General features: G+C 41.1%; 1 protein-coding gene across 1 annotated transcript in view; it reads right to left on the bottom strand.

The window, feature by feature from the left end:
* Positions 1 to 2,592, bottom strand: part of FAM241A (family with sequence similarity 241 member A) — a 43,423-nt gene extending 40,831 nt beyond the window's left edge. Inside the window, exon 1 of the mRNA XM_086407071.1 lies at positions 2,309 to 2,592. Within this exon, the coding sequence (XP_086263197.1) occupies positions 2,309 to 2,479 (171 nt within the window). The 5' untranslated portion in view covers positions 2,480 to 2,592. The remainder of the gene's footprint in view (positions 1 to 2,308) is intronic.
* Positions 2,593 to 16,944: the final 14,352 nt, after the last annotated feature.

The following is a 16,944-nucleotide window of genomic DNA, read 5'->3' as shown; positions in this document are numbered from 1 at the left end:
ATCATTGTTTCTATGGAAAAGTTCACTCCAAGTTCCAAATATCAACAACAAGTTTACAAACCAAGTTTTCAAAAGTACTCCATTTGTAATTTGGAGTCCACGTGTCCTTAAAGCAGCAAACACACACACACTATCTGCCTAAAGAAAAGCAAATTAAAACAACTCATTAAGTTATGTTTTACAGTTGTTAATTTCATTTACCTCTTCCTCAAATATCTTTATGTCTCTACTGTCATTACAAGACAGTGCATACAAAATTTAAGTTTCATTTTCAGCACTTGAAAAAAGCTACATTTATTGCTTCCCTGATAGCTCAGATGGCAAAAAATCCACCTGCAATGTAGGAGACCAGGAGACTTCCATCCTTAGGTTGGGAAGATCCTCTGGAGAAGGGAATGGCAACCCACTCTAGTATTCTTACCTGGATAATTCCATGGACAGAGGAGCCTGGTAGGATACAGTCAATGGGGTTGCAAAGAGCTGGACACGACTGAGACTAACACTTTTCATTATCAAGAAGTGATATATCACAATAGCTTGTTTCTTATACCAATGGGTTGGGTTGTATCAATTTCTTGTTTATTTTTGACTTCTTATGAGAAGTTCTTTGGTGCATATATATTATTAGGAGGGAATGCATATCTCAGGTGTAATTTTCAAGTATTGTGTATGTGGGCTTAGAGTACATAAATAAACCATGTGATAAAAATAAAATGATAACTTTTTCACAGGAGTATAGGGAAATAAATGTCCATGACATACAATGATAGAGGCAGGTATGTAAAGTATATCTGTTTTCTAGGGTATATGTTTCTTTTTTTGTTTGTTTCATCCCTTTTTGTGTACCCTAAGCAATTCCGTTAAGACCAGAGCTGCTGCTGATGAAAAATCCACAAAAGCTTAGATGAAGTATTTTACATACTCTCTTACAACCGCTTGAAAATTACTTTGGGACCTTCAGTTCAAATATATTTCCCCTGCCCCAGGGAATTTCTGTTGCTGTTTTCTTCACTTTGCCAGTTGAACAACTAAAGTAAGAGGAAACAGTCCTTTAGCTACTGAGTCATGGTACAATTAATGGGGGAAAACCATCAGGAAACTAGTTAGGAAGATCTCATAGCTACCAATTATATGCTTCAGTTACCATCTCCTATATCTTCAAAAGAATGAAAAATTACACTTCCACATGGTGAGAAAACCTAATGCTAAGGCATATTTTGTGCCTGCCACACGGTTATTTCTGTTTCCTAAACACAAGGCAGAGAAATTACCTATTAATGCATTTAGTGATATTGGAGTTTGTGAAATGTGGCAAAAAGATGCTGAAGGATAATGAGAGAAGACAGGCATCAATTGATCTCAACATACCCTGTAATAAAGGCAAAGGATAATTTTATTTCTTGCGCTTTAATGGGATTCTGAGGGTAAACTAATCTCGGGTATTTTTGAAGGTCTACTGTATTTGATGGTGAAAATTCATCCCACTATGTGGGATAATTCAATTTCTTTCATTAAACGTCTTGCCTAATTGTCAAGATACATGCTATAATGCCTATTATCACCATATTTTATTTATTGAAAGCAAAGTCAGAGTTTCAAAAATTGCCCAACTTCTCTTTTCTTTATTATGGCTGGACTCATGCTTTTTCCCCCTTTGGTAACAACTGAAAGCAATTTTCCAGCGTTTTCAGTTTTTCAATGCAAGTTTAGATCTCCTTTCTGTTCATGTGAAAAACTTGCTCTGGGAGAGTCCCCGTCAAGACATCCATTGTAATACTCGCTCCTACACATGCCTTCAGATACTGACTGCATGGCTACAGAAATACACCTACACCGTACGGAGGCGCTAGGTGTGTTCAGAAATGCCAAGATGGAAGGCGGGAGGGGGTCGCTGGCCCCTAAAACACAGCCCCGGGGAACCTATTCCAAGTGGAAGAGTGTTTACATGTAAGGCTTTCAGATAAGTGACCGTTATGGAGGGCACTTCCCCAGAGCCCTGGGCTCTGGCCTGAGAATCCTCTCCGCCAGACGGGTGGGAAAGGGCGGCGCTCACCCAGCCAGGCACGCGACTCCGGGTCGGCCCTCGGCACGCGACCCCGGGTCGGCCCTCGGCACGCGACCCCGCGGCCCGCCCCGAGCGCGCCGTCAACTGCTCTCGGGGTCAACTGTTCGGCTTCCCGGAATGCCGCGGAGCCCAGCTCCCCGAGCCGACCACAGCCCGGGCGCCGCCCTCCCGCCGGACCACTTCCCTCCGCCGCCGCGTGGGGCTCGGGAAACCGGCCGGAGCGCGCCGACCCGCCCGGCTCACCTGCTCCCGCTCCTCCAGCGGCCGCCGCCCGCGCCGCCGCGGGCTCGCCCCGGACTCCTGCTCTGTCCCCGCCGCCGCTCGCTCCGCCAGTGCGTCTCGGTCTTCGTCGCGCTCCCCGCCGCTGCCTCCGCCGCCGCCGCCGCCGCCTAGCAGCTGCCCGGCCGAGCACATCCCGCCGCCAACTTCTGCCGCCCGGGACGGCCGCCAAGCCGGAGGCAGCGACCGAATGCCCGAGGGCCGCCGTAGGATCGTCCGCGCTTGCCACTGACAGGCGCCTCCAGAGCGCGCCCCGCCGGCTGGGGCGCCACAAGTACCAGCCAGGCTCGGCCCCTCGAGTCACGGGCTCGCCCCGCCCTCAGCCGCCGGGGCGGAGCCCGAATGGGGGCGGGGCCATGGAGGGGCGGGGCCAAGGGCGCGCGCGCGCGTGCGAGTGTGACAGGAGAGGGAGTCTGTGTGACTCTGTACGTTAAGAGACTGTGTGTGTGTGACATTGTGTATGAGAGAGAGGAGCTGTGTATGAGAGACTGTGTGAGAGACTATGAGAGAGAAATTTTGTGTATGAGCAGTACAACAACCGTGAGAGACTGTGTAAGAGATGGTGTGTGCATAGGAGAGACTGAGAGCCTACTAGACAGAACTGTGAGAGAGAGACTGTGAAAGACAGGATGTATGCGTTTGTGAGGGAGAGAGGAGAGCGTGTGTTGGTGTGTGTGTGTGAAACACACACAGACACTCCAGCGAGACCCTTCTGGGTTTGCCTGGCACTACTGGTGTGCCTGGGTACGCTGCTGGCTGCCTGTCCTGAGTAAACTGTCCATCCTTGCAAGTAATACACATTCTATGTCTATTTCGTTCCTTTTGCCTCCTTTCTGTGTCTCTCCGAAGGTCTGAAGGTATCTGTTGAGTGCTTGCTTCCCTGGTGTGTGTTGGTTGTCAAAGCCTTGGGACCATAGGTAGTGTATCTGCTTTTGTGTATGTTTCTATAAATGGTAAGAATCTATCACTCTCAGTGTGGGGGATACATTTAGTTTATATTCTTTTTCTTTCTACTTGTGGTGTTATGATTTATATATATATATAGCCTTTGTCCCCACTCCTGGCACAGAGCTCCTAAAACCTTGAAGCTTCCCAAGTGGTGAGAAGGATAAAGATGTCCTTTGTTATGTTAATGAGGTAACTTTTTGGTAGCCCCTATGAAACTTAAGGATGCGTCCTATTCCCAGAAGAACCAACCTTGTGATTAGAGGATTGGAACTTTGAGTCCCATCCCCTGATTTCCTGGGAGGGCAGAGGGACTGAGGTTGAGTCGATCACCAAAGCTCAAGAATTTAATCAGCCTTGCCTACATACTGAAACCTCTGTAGAAACACAAAGGACAGGGGTGTGGAGAACTTCCGAGTTGGTGAACAGGTGGAAATGGGGGGAGAGGGGCAGCTTAGAGTGCTCATGGAAGCTCTGCATCTTGTCCCACACACCTTGCCCTGGGTACCTCTTCATCTGACTGTTTACCCATATCCTTTGTACTATCTTTTGTAATAAAATGGTTAAGTAAATGCTTCCCTGAGTTCTGTGAGCAGCTCTAGCAAACTAACGGAACCCAAAGAGGGTGATCAAGGGAACCTTCACTATATAGCTGGCTGGTATTAATAGAAGCACAAGTTACAACCTGGACTTGCAATTGGCCTCTGAAGTGTGTGGGGTGGGGTGGAGGGGAGTTGGACGGAAGGGAAGAGGCGGGCAGCAGTTTTGTGGAACTGAGTCCTTGGCCTCTGAGATCTGTGATCTTGTCTCTAGATAGGTAGTTTCAGAACTGAGTTAATTGCTTGGTGTGGTTGAAAAATACACATTAGACTCCCCTATCCATTTTGTTAAATGGAAGCCAGGGCACTTAAATCCCATATCAAATTTTGTAAATCTCTTATCTGAACTTTGAGAAAATATAGACTATTGATAGATATAATAGCAGACTATGTTTCAATGGAAAGTAAACATGCCTAGGTATGGAGAAGAGGGAGTTATTTGATTCTTTTATTAAAATGTCTTTAGGCCCAGAGAAGGGAATTAAAATAGGCAGGAACCTAAAGGCTTATTATAAAGACCTGTTTCCTGGCTTTGGTAGTTAGGACTGCAGAAACCAGGAAATATGCCTTTGGATATCACAAATTAGAAAGAAAATGAATCTGATTTATTTCCTTTCTTAAAAGCCTTTAGACTCCAGGAGGAAAGTATTTAATGTTATATACATATAATCAGAAACAAATGTCACCATGGGAACCCAAGGGCATTCCCTGATGGCCCTCATTGCTTTCCTCTAATGCCATTCTGTTGTGAAAATTTTGCTTTGGCTCTTAGTAGCGTTTCTTACGGAGAAGGCAATGGCAACCCACCCCAGTACTCTTGCCTGGAAAATCCCATGGACGGAGGAGCCTGGTAGGCTGCAGTCCATGGGGTCGCTAAGAGTCAGACGTGACTGAGTGACTTCACTTTCACTTTTCTCTTTCATACATTGGAGAAGGAAATGGCAACCCACTCCAGTGTTCTTGCCTGGAGGATCCCAGGGATGGGGGAGCCTGGTGAGCTGCCGTCTCTGGGGTCACACAGAGTCGGACACGACTGAAGCGACTTAGCAGCAGCAGAAGCAGCGTTTCTTATAAAAAAAAAAGACTTTATATATTTAAGAAAACTTCAGGATTATGTGTAGTGGTACAGAGAATATCAGCTTTTACTACCAACTCTGTGGAGCTTAAGGCACATTTTGAAGTTCACCCTATTTTGGCTTTTATCTGTTAACTTGGTAAATCAAGCAGCTATGCATGCTTCACTCAGGTTACAGAGTGAACAGAAACTTCTTGTATACATGAGGACTCAGAAGGCACAGGGTGTGTATATGGCCAGGAAAAAAGAATAATACAGTTTAACTTTGTTCAACTTAGGGGACAAGTCTTATTAAAGTGCTTTAGAATATATGTCTGATCTTTTGAAGAGTCCCGCTTCTTGATTCTTTGAGAAGTGTATTCTTTCAGTTATTTCACAGATATTTATTGAATACCTCTAGGCATTAGACTCAGGTCTAGGTTCCTCCTCTCGTGAAGGTTCCATTTTATTTCTTTTGCATTCTATTCTGCTTTTCCTGGCAAACACCAAGAATTTTCAGCAAAAGTTGGGCAGAATTCTCTGATTCCTGCCTAGAACTGATGTCAGAACCTTCTTTCTCAGTAGCTATCCTTTATTTAGTGCATGAGTTTCCTCTTTGAACTGTTGTTTATAAAGACTTTGGTCTTTCTTAAAGATTTAGAGGCTCATCTCTCCCAAAAACCCAGTAGAAGCATTTTATACAAAAGACATTATTCAGATTGCATCACAGATCACATACTTTCAAGTGCAACTTATCGGGGGGGACCTTTTTACTCTGTTGCATAGTATGAATAATAAATACATAAAGCTATTACTGCCAGTTTCCCATGAGAAATATAAGATTTTTTATTACCTAGGCAACTATAACCTGTTGATCTCAAATTGTAATGTAGTTTAGTTGTGATTTTATTGGTGTGTTTACCTTGTGTTTTCCTAGGGATTAGTAAGTGGTAAAAACCAGATTCTTTTCTCAGGAGTGGCCTGTGTAGTGCAAATGTGTCTTGTGCAGTTGCTGTGGGAACAAGGACTTTGAATCTCTCACTTTCACACCTTTAATATCTTATTTTAAATCTTCTTCCACTCATGTGTACATCTTTCTAGGAAGAAAAAATGAATCAGAGTGATCTGTATTCATTTAGTAAAATAGTGTTAGAAGCAAGTGCAGTTATTTATAGAAATTGAGCCAAACTTCATTTTTTCAGTTTAATTTTGACATACTATGATGTTATTATATGCTTCCTATACTTTAATTTTGGCCTCTCATTTTTAAAATTTGTGTTCTTTCTTGTTCAGCAGAGCCTTCAGTATGGGAAATACTTTTTGAGATGTTTGGAATCTTAAAATTCCAGGAAAAACTATTGTTTCTGGATAACATGAGTTTAAAGGAAAAGGAACTTACTAGAGAACACTCATGTCCTTTATTGTTCCTTTATTTTAAGGAAGCTATATCAGAAATATGTGGAACCAACAGTTTCTCAGTATTCTATAGCCATCCCAGAGAACACGGTCTGATTGGGAGAAGGAAAAATTTGCCCTTCTTCCTGGAATTAATTTCTATTCTTTCTTTTGTTCAGTTCAGTTCAGTCACTCAGTGGTGTCTGACTCTTTGCAACCCCATGAATCACAGCACGCCAGGCCTCCCTGTCCATCACCAACTCCCAGAGTTCACTCAGACTCATGTACATCGAGTCAGTGATGCCATCCAGCCATCTCATCCTCTGTCATCCCCTTCTCCTCCTGCCCCCAATCCCTCCCAGCATCAGAGTCTTTTCCAATGAGTCAACTCTTCGCATGAGGTGGCTGAAGTACTGGAGTTTCAGCTTTAGCATCATTCCTTCCAAAGAAATCACAGGGCTGATCTCCTTTAGAATGGACTGGTTGGATCTCCTTGCAGTCCAAGGGACTCTCAAGAGTCTTCTCCAACACCACAGTTCAAAAACATCAATTCTTCGGCACTCAGCTTTCTTCACAGTCCAACTCTCACATCCATACATGACCACTGGAAAAACCATAGCCTTGACTAGACGGACCTTTGTTGGCAAAGTAATGTCTCTGCTTTTGAATATGCTATCTAGGTTGGTCATAACTTTCCTTCCAAGGAGTAGGCATGTTTTAATTTCATGGCTGCAGTCACCATCTGCAGTGATTTTGGAGCCCAAAAAAATAAAGTCTGACACTGTTTCCACTGTTTTCCCATCTATTTCCCATGAAGTGATGGGACCAGATGCCATGATCTTAGTTTTCTGAATGTTGAGCTTTAAGCCAACTTTTTCACTCTCCACTTTCACTTTCATCAAGAGGCTTTTGAATTCCTCTTCACTTTCTGCCATAAGGGTGGTGTCATCTGCATATCTGAGGTTATTGATACTTCTCCCGGCAATCTTGATTCCAGCTTGTGTTTCTTCCAGCCCAGCATTTCTCATGATGTACTCTGCATATAGGTTAAATAAGCAGGGTGACAATATACAGCCTTGATGTACTTCTTTTCCTATTTGGGACCAGTCTGTTGTTCCATGTCCAGTTCTAACTGTTGCTTCCTGGTCTGCATACAAATTACTCAAGAGGCAGATCAGGTGGTCTGGTATTCCCATCTCTTTCAGAATTTTCCACAGTTGATTGTGATCCACACAGTCAAAGGCTTTGGCATAGTCAATAAAGCAGAAATAGATGTTTTTCTGGAACTCTCTTGCTTTTTCCATGATCCAGCGGATGTTGGCAATTTGGTCTCTGGTTCCTCTGCCTTTTCTAAAACCAGCTTGAACATCAGGAAGTTCACAGTTCACGTACTGCTGAAGCCTGGCTTGGAGAATTTTTAGCATTACTTTACTAGCGTGTGAGATGAGTGCAATTGTGCGGTAGTTTGAGCATTCTTTGGCATTGCCTTTCTTTGAGATTGGAATGAAAACGGACCTTTTCCAGTCCTGTGGCCACTGCTGAGTTTTCCAAATTTGCTGACATACTGACAGCACTTTCACAGCATCATCTTTCAGGATTTGGAATAGCTCAACTGAAATTCTATCACCTCCACTAGCTTTGTTTGTAGTGATGCTTTCTAAGGCCCACTTGACTTCACATTCCAGGATGTCTGGCTCTAGGTCAGTGATCACACCATGGTGATTATCTGGGTCGTGAAGATCTTTTTTGTACAGTTCTTCTGTGTATTCTTGCCACCTCTTCTTAATATCTTCTGCTCCTGTTAGGTCCATACCATTTCTGTCCTTTATCGAGCCCATCTTTGCATGAAATGTTCCCTTGGTATCTCTGATTTTCTTGAAGAGATCTCTAGTCTTTCCCATTCTGTTGTTTTCCTCTATTTCTTTGCATTGATCGCTGAAGAAGGCTTTCTTATCTCTTCTTGCTATTCTTTGGAACTCTGCATTCAGATGCTTATATCTTTCCTTTGCTCCTTTGCTTTTCGCTTCTCTTCTTTTCACAGCTATTTGTAAGGCCTCCCCAGACAGCCATTTTGCTTTTTTGCATTTCTTTTCCATGCGGATGGTCTTGATCCCTGTTTCCTGTACAATGTCACGAACCTCATTCCATAGTTCATCAGGCACTCTATCTATCAGATCTAGGCCCTTAAATCTATTTCTCACTTCCACTGTATAATCATAAGGGATTTGATTTAGGTCATACCTGTATGGTCTAGTGGTTTTCCCTACTTTCTTCAATTTCAGTCTGAATTTGGCAATAAGGAGTTCATGATCTGAGCCACAGTCAGCTCCCAATCTTGTTTTTGCTGACTGTATAGAGCTTCTGTCAATTGAGTACATCTTACTGGCTTTGTTTCCTGGTGGGTTGGTGGTGAAGAATCTGCTTGCCGGTACAGGAGACACAGTTTCTATCCTTGGGTTGGTAAGAGCCCCTGGAATAGAAAATGACAAATCACTCCAGTATCCTTGACTGGGAAATCCCATGGACAGAGCAGCATGGAGGGCTACAGTCTATGGGGTCACAAAAGAGTTGCACACAACTTAGCGACTAAACAAAAACAATAATAATATTGGCTTTATTCAGCCATTCATGAGTCAGGCAGTGTCCAATCTAGAAGATAGAAAGAAGCTTCAAAGAATTGTACAACAGAGTTTTATAGACCAAAGTGAGCAGGAACAGGAAAGTTATACTGGGCATTTGCTGATTGGTTGAAAGTGAAAGTGAAGTCACTCAGTCATGTCCAGCTCTTTGAGACCCCATGGACTGTAGCCTACCAGGCTCCTCAGTCCATGGAATTTTCCAGGCAAGAGTACTGGAGTGGGTTGCCATTTAAAGCAGGGTTATTCCCTTACATGGAGCAAAGGGAGGTCTTGGAGCCTGGTGAGATAACTTGTGCTGGACAAGTAAGCACTGATCAGTTGACCTAGGCCTGCCTTTTCCAAGGATCAAAGCAATTAAGTTTTGGTTTGCCAAGGTAGGGTTTAGCATGAGTGATTCCATCTTGGGCCTAATCTGTTTACATTAACTGTTTTACTCCTTTTTTCTGATGTGGCTTCTTTGCACCCACATGTACTATGAGTTTCCTCCTAATGGTAGCAAAGTAGATTAAGAATTGCATTTTCATTAAAAAAAAAAAAAAAAAAAAGAGTTGAGAAGGCTATTCAAACTTGTTAGTAGAGAAAAAAATCGAAATGTAAACAATTATAAAGTGCTACTTAATAAGTATTAGCAGTTTTTAAAATGTTGAATAAAGCCTAATGTGGACAATGTCTTGGGGAAATGGTTAAATCAATTACTGCTAGTTCACCACAAACTGATGGTATTCTTTTTTTATGATTCTGAATATGGGATATATTCAGAATCATAAAAATATCCATACCCTTTTGCCCAACTGCAGACCTAGGAAAAAATTGAAAAGAGGTTAAAAAAAACTGTTTGATGTTCAAGGCAAAACTATAGTAAAAAATTGAGAGAAGCCTGCCCTTCAATAGGGACATGGCTGAGAAAACTATGGTCTGCTGCTGCTGCTAAGTCACTTCAGTCGTGCTTGACTCTGTGTGACCCCACAGATGGCAGCCCACCAGGCTCCTCTGTCTCTGGGATTCTCCAGGCAAGAACACTGGAGTGGGTTGCCATTTCCTTCTCCAAAACTATGGTATACCAACAATTAAATGTATGAGACCTTATAACAGTAATGATGAAGATTTTATATCATTGTGGTAAACATATTTAATAAAATGTTAAATGAAAAAGCACAGCCTGATGGTAACAAAGCCACTTAGCTATCCTACATCTCAGGAGCTGGGAAGATAAAAAGAGTAATATGGAACTTAACTCTGTTCAACTTAGGGGATAAAGCTGACAGGAGTGAAATTATGTGAATGTATAGATAAAATTCATAAGAGAAATTTTTTAAATGCTTTCTGGATTTTGTGTTTCCTTGTAAAATTTATTTTAATGTTGTAATTTAAAAATAATCATTTTTATAGATCTGTTTCTGTTTTCTTTGTAAAATTGGATGGTTGGCACGAAAAGTCTGGTTGACTTGACTTCATAGCTGAAAGTTCTATTACCTTTTGTTGAATAATTTAGTTCTTGAATGGACTTTTGGATCTTTTATTCATGCTGTTCTCAATAATTTAGAATCTTAGAGTTGGAAGGAATCTAAGAGGCAGTTTAGAACAAACTCCCACCCAGTATAGGGATCCCTTCTATAACATTCTTAACAGATGGTCACCCTCCTTCTGTTTGAAGGCTTCCAACTATGGGAAATTCATTACTTCATGATGCCACCTGTTCAATTACTGGATCTCTCTAGTTGTTAGAAAGTTCTTTACATCTACTGAGTTGAATCTGTATTCTTGTCTCTGCCTACTGGTTCAGTTCTTTCTTGAAATACGAGAGAATTGATTAATCTTTTTTTCCCCCTCAAGACAGTCTTTTGGATGTTTCTAAAAAGGCAATTTTTGTCTTCTCTTAGCCTTTATTCTTTCAACTCTTATTTATGGATAGGATGTAGAATTTGTAGATTTTGCCGTTTGTTATCTGTACCTACTTCTTATTTCTTATGTTAACATTACCTTTGCCGTTTGTTATCTGTACCTACTTCTTATTTCTTATGTTAACATTACCTCAACTTTTTTTTTTTTTAATATTGATTCAACTTTCTTTCACTCTCAGTCTGTGATTTCAGAGAAAGATAAATCTATTCTTGGGTCCAGGAGTGGAGAATATGAACTTCACTAAGTAATTCAAATGCATCTTACCCTTCCTACCTCCCATGGCTACAGTGACCTGGTTTAAGGATATGCACATGGCCCCAGTCAGGTCCATCATGGCCAGTGAAACTCAATTTTGGCGGTTTTGTACTGTAGAAAAAGCAGATCTTGTCTACAGGATTGGCGCATGATGATATGAGCTTGAAACTACAAGTGAACCACCTTATAGAGCCTGAGAATGAAGTCTGTCCTGCAGAATTCATGACTGAGAGATGAGTTTCTTAAGGCCAGCTTTTAACTACTCCAAAAGTTGAGCTATCCCTGTATCCTGTAGTTTTTTCAAATATGCTAGCCAATAAATTATCACAATAATGCCATTTCTTCCCCATCTCTTTCTTCATACATCATCTTGGCTTGGCTTTTTGTCACTTACTGAAAAAGTTAGTGATACAAGCTCTAAACTGGGATACAAAAGAAATGAGTACTTCTGCTACTCGCAGGCTGAAGAAATGTGGGCAGTTCATTTAAAGTCTCTGATACTGGATTTCATCATCAGTAAAATGAGCAAGTTTAACTAGGCAATTTGAAAAACCCCTTCCTGCTTTAAAACTCTATGGTTTCTATGTGACTTCACCTCCAGGTTTAACCTGAGTGTCTTGGCTGCTGTCCTTCGCTTTTATCCCAATTGGTCAAGTTGTTCTTGTTGGAGAGGTTTATTCTCCAAAGCAAAAGGTTAGAAGGAATTGCCTGATTTTCAATCCTGGCTCTCTCTAATCCTCAGTTATCATGTTTTCAAAATACAGTTATTATTGGCATCTATTAATTAGTATTAATATTAAGCATATTAGTATTATTATATGAGTAGAGCTCACATGAGATGTGTGTGATCTGTCATTGCTTGTAGGAAACCATAGTTATCTGTGCTCTCCAAATAATGCTGGACCTTTAGATTCCTCACATGGGAAATAAATCTGTGGTTGGCCCAAAAGGGAATGCAAAAAGCTGAAACAGAAATGAAAGAGTATGTATTTTTGGCTGGGCAAGAAATTAGACCCCGTGCTGAAAGTTTCAAGTAGCTTCTGCCAACAGGGTACTAGTGGAAGTAAAACTAGATAAGGGTAGCAGATGGGTTACATCTCACGTGCCAATTATTCTTCATGGCTGCCTGGTACACTGTATAAGATAGCTTGTGAGAACTTCTGGGGAAAGAATAACTGCAGTGGCATGAGAGATATGAGTGATGGCACAAGTGCTGTGCATTTACCTCTCTGATCTAGGTCTGAAAGACAAACAGAGTGAGTTTCAGAAATGGGAAGTGAAGTTGACAACTGGATAGTAAATACATTTAAGGCTGAGAGAGAAATATTACTAGATTTAAATGAAATATTCCATCAAGCCTGTTAGCAAACCAGTATTATGTGCATATGTCTATCTTAGCATTACCGCATTATAGCAACTCCTTTATTTATGAGTTTGTCTCTCTAACTGGAATAGAACTTTCCAGAAGGAAGACCCACTATTACCCTTTGTGCATTATAAAGTGTTATGAATGTTCAGTTCAGTTCAGTTCAGTTGCTCAGTCATGTCCAACTCTTTGCGACCCCATGACATGCAGCATGCCAGGCTTCCCTGTCCATCACCATCTCCCGGAGTTCACTCAGACTCACGTCCATCGAGTCGGTGATGCCATCCAGCCATCTCATCCTCTGTCGTCCCCTTTTCCTCCTGCCTCCAATCCCTCCCAGTATCAGAGTCTTTTCCAATGAGTCAACTCTTCGCATGAGGTGGCCAAAGTACTGGAGCTTCAGCTTTAGCATCATTCCTTCCAAAGAAATCCCAGGGCTGATTTCCTTTAGAATGGACTGGTTGGATCTCCTTGCAGTCCAAGGGACTCTCAAGAGTCTTCTCCAACACCACAGTTCAAAAGCATCAATTCTTCGGCACTCAGCTTTCTTCACAGTCCAACTCTCACATCCATACATGACCACAGGAAAAACCGTAGCCTTGACTAGATGGACTTTAGTTGGCAAAGTAATATCTCTGCTTTTGAATATGCTATCTAGGTTGGTCATAACTTTCCTTCCAAGGAGGAAGCGTCTTTTAATTTCATGGCTGCAGTCATGTATGTAGTGGGTACAAAATCAATGTTTGAGCTGATTTGGGTGTATCTAACTTTTGATTAGATTTGGCTTAAAAGTCCTTACCCTGTAAAACTCATTCCATTTCTGTGCTTCTTTTGAAGCCTTCTGCCTTCCTTAGTTTCTTATTAAAAATACATTTAGAAAATTCTCATCTTATAGCTAGTAAACTAAGAGCAAAAAGATGTTTGCTTGGGCATACACCCTGAGTAACCATAATTCAAACAGACACATTCAAAGAGACCCAGTGTTCACTGCAGCACTATTTACAATAGCCAGAATATGAAAGCAATCTAAGTATCCATTGACAGATGAATGGATAAAGATGATATGATACATATATACAATGGAGTATTACTCAGGCCTAGAAAGGAATGGAATTGGGTCATTTGAAGAGGTGTGGATTGACCTAGAGTCTGTGGTTCAGAGTGAAGTAAGTCAGAAAGGGAAAAATAAGTATCATATGTTAATGTGTATATGTAGAAACCAGAAAAATAGCACAGATGAAACAATTTGCAGTACAGGAGTAGAGACACAGATATAGAGAACAGACGTGTGGTCTTGGAGGGAAGGGGAGGGTGGGATGAACAGGGAGATTAGGGTTGACATATATACACTACCACGTGTAAAATAGGTAGCTAGTGGGAACCTGCTGTATAGCATAGGAGCTCAGCATGGGAGCTCAACTCAGTGGTGACCTAGATGGGTGGGATGGGGGTGGGGTGGTCTAAGTGGAGGTCTAAGTGGAAGAGGATATATGTATACATATAGTGATTCACTTCATTGTACAGCAGAATCTAACACAACATGGTAAAGCAATTAAACTCCAATTAAAAAAAAAATCGAGAAAGAACAGTAAACCCCTGATGGCTAAACCCTTTTACAGAGTTCATGTAGGACAGAATTCAAGTAGGAAATAGAGATATAGAAGACCCTGGAGATGCAAAAGTTTTAGATCTTTTGTACATACTAACTGGCTCTTTTCTACCTCATAGACACATTATACATTAAATACTAAAAAACAAAGTCAAAATTCTATGATTACATGTCTTCTCAAATATTAAAATTATAGGTAGTTCGAAGTCATAACTTCTGAAATTATGTCAAACCTATAATTTCCATGTCATTAATTGACACTCACAGATAACACAGGTGGTGTGATATTCAGCAGCTGGAAAAAGATTGTTTTGAGCCATTAGAGGAAGAGGGCCAGTCACTCGGTTTTGGCCACATTGCTTTCTTTTTCTGAACACAATAGTGACAATTTAACTATTCAGTTGAACTTCGATATAAAATTTTTATAGATATGAAGCTACGTGCTAGAAAATTAAAGTTCTGTTGAAACATGAGCAGTATAGGCCTCATAAACTTAGTCGTGATTTAACAACAGTAAAACTCATCAGGCATGTCCCTAATAGCACAATTTTGGCCTTAACAATACACTATCTAGTTTAAGTTTGTTCAGTTATCTGTGAGGTTTATTTATCAGGGAAAGTAAAAATAAATAATTGATACATATTGCTAGACATATTTTTCAAATTACACCAATAAGATGTACCTAAAGATTTTTTGTAGTTTTTAGCTTTCTGAGAATGTACACAGTTAACCCTCTTATAGATTTTCAGAACTGCATTACATGCAAAAGCAGGGGACCATCTATATATTTTACTTGGTAGTTGCCTCTTTTCTCAAGTTGTACTTTAATATGTTTGATTTTTCTTGCTCTAACGATGTCTTCCTATTTTCTATCTCTGCCTCTTAACAATCCTATCTATCCAGAACCCAACTGAGAACAAAGAACTAAGCAAAAGATCTTCTGAAAGACTGTTAAGCCTCTTGAGCACTATATTATAGTTCCTCTACTCAGAAAAAAATGCTACTTGGGTCCTTACTCACAGTCTATTCACATTCTAACGGTCCTGGTGCAAAAAGACACCTATATATTGTCTAAATTTTGTATGCAAGGTAGTTGTGTATGGAATGATTTATGAGGAGTAGTGCAAAGAATGTTGAGACTCTTCATATTCTCAGGTGCTTAAATAAGCCATATAAAGCATTTACACAGCTAAGAATAAAGCAGTGTAGAATGAGGAAAGTGTCATAAGGAATTACACATGAAGTGCTATGTAATTCAGAAGAGAGGAAGATTACTTATCTACCTAACTTCCATACCTACAGTGTACATCTAGAATAGCAAATTTAGAAGAGGGAAGAGCTGCTTTCAGCAGGGATGCTGTCAGTCACTACTTTTATAGCTGATAATTTAACATTAAGAAATAGATTGGCAATATTCTAGAAAGCAGGCATGTGAACTTGAAATGTCCAGGAACCACTTAGTGTAAAGCCAACTTTAAGAGCCTTTGAGGACATCATTGAATAATTCAATAATCAGTGTTGTAAAATAATACATAGATTTCTAGAATTAGAAGTTCTCTTAAAGCCCATCCAGGCTCCATATTTTATTAATGACATTTAGAAAGGGTAAGTCACTCACTTCAGTCTGGTAGCGATGGGGCTGGGCTCATCCTTGACTCCTTTTTACTTTTTCTCCAACTTTTCCATCCTTCCCACTTGCCATCTCCATCTAAGCTATCACTTTGTCTTTTTGTCTTCGTTTTCCTGAAATTTGTATTCCCTCTTCCATCTCAGTTTTCACTGCCTTATATCAGACCCTCAGTATCTCTTGTCTGGAATTCTTCCATGGGTTCCTAATTCATCTTTCTCTTTCCATTTCTTTCTTTTTTTTTTAAATTTTATTTTATTTTTAAACTTTACAAATTGTATTAGTTTTGCCAAATATCAAAATGAATCCGCCACAGGTATACATGTGTTCCCCATCCTGAACTCTCCTCCCTCCTCCCTCCCCATACCATCCCTCTGGGTCGTCCCAGTGCACTAGCCCCAAGCATCCGGTATCGTGCATCGAACCTGGACTGGCGACTCGTTTCATACATGATATTATACATGTTTCAATGCCATTCTCCCAAATCTTCCCACCCTCTTCCTCTGCAACACAGTCCATAAGACTGTTCTATACATCAGTGTCTCTTTTGCTGTCTCGTACACAGGGTTATTGTTAGCATCTTTCTAAATTCCATATATATGCGTTAGTATACTGTATTGGTGTTTTTCCATTTCTTATCCTTCTTAAATCTGCATACCGCTTATACAGCCAGAGACATCTGGTTGAAATGAAAATCTGATGGTGACATTCACTGATTGTATTGCAGTAGCCTCCATTGCTTGCAAGATAGGAACTTGAATTTTGAATCCCTATCCAGCCCTTCTCTGCTTCCTACCACTCCTTATACGGTATGGGGGTATATAATGGGGGAGGGGGTGTTTGGCACATTGTTCCCTCTCTCTCTCCGCATTCTGTCTCCAGATTCACTTGGCTAATATTTCAGTCTTTAGGACTCAGATGTCATCTTCTCCAGGGAGCCCAGGCTGAGACTGAGGAGGTCTTTCATTGTCTAGGGATGGATTTTCATTGTGTCCTATTATTGGACAGACCTATACTATAATTTGGCTACTCTGTTTTGAACATGCACTCTTTGAGAGACCTTGTTTTATTCATCTTGTATACCGAGTACCTTATTCCTGCTGCTGCTGCTGCTAAGTCACTTCAGTCGTGTCCGACTCTGTGCGACCCCATAGACGGCAGCCCACCAGGCTCCCGCGTCCCTGGGATTCTCCAGGCAAGAACACTGGA

Source organism: Bos grunniens, chromosome 6 (assembly GCF_055505025.1).
Source record: "Bos grunniens cultivar Pamir isolate PY7600 chromosome 6, Bosgru_T2T1.0, whole genome shotgun sequence".
Taxonomy (NCBI): domain Eukaryota; kingdom Metazoa; phylum Chordata; class Mammalia; order Artiodactyla; family Bovidae; genus Bos; species Bos grunniens.
The sequence above is the reverse complement of the archived record's forward strand: the minus strand, read 5'-3'. Positions and strand labels throughout refer to the sequence as shown.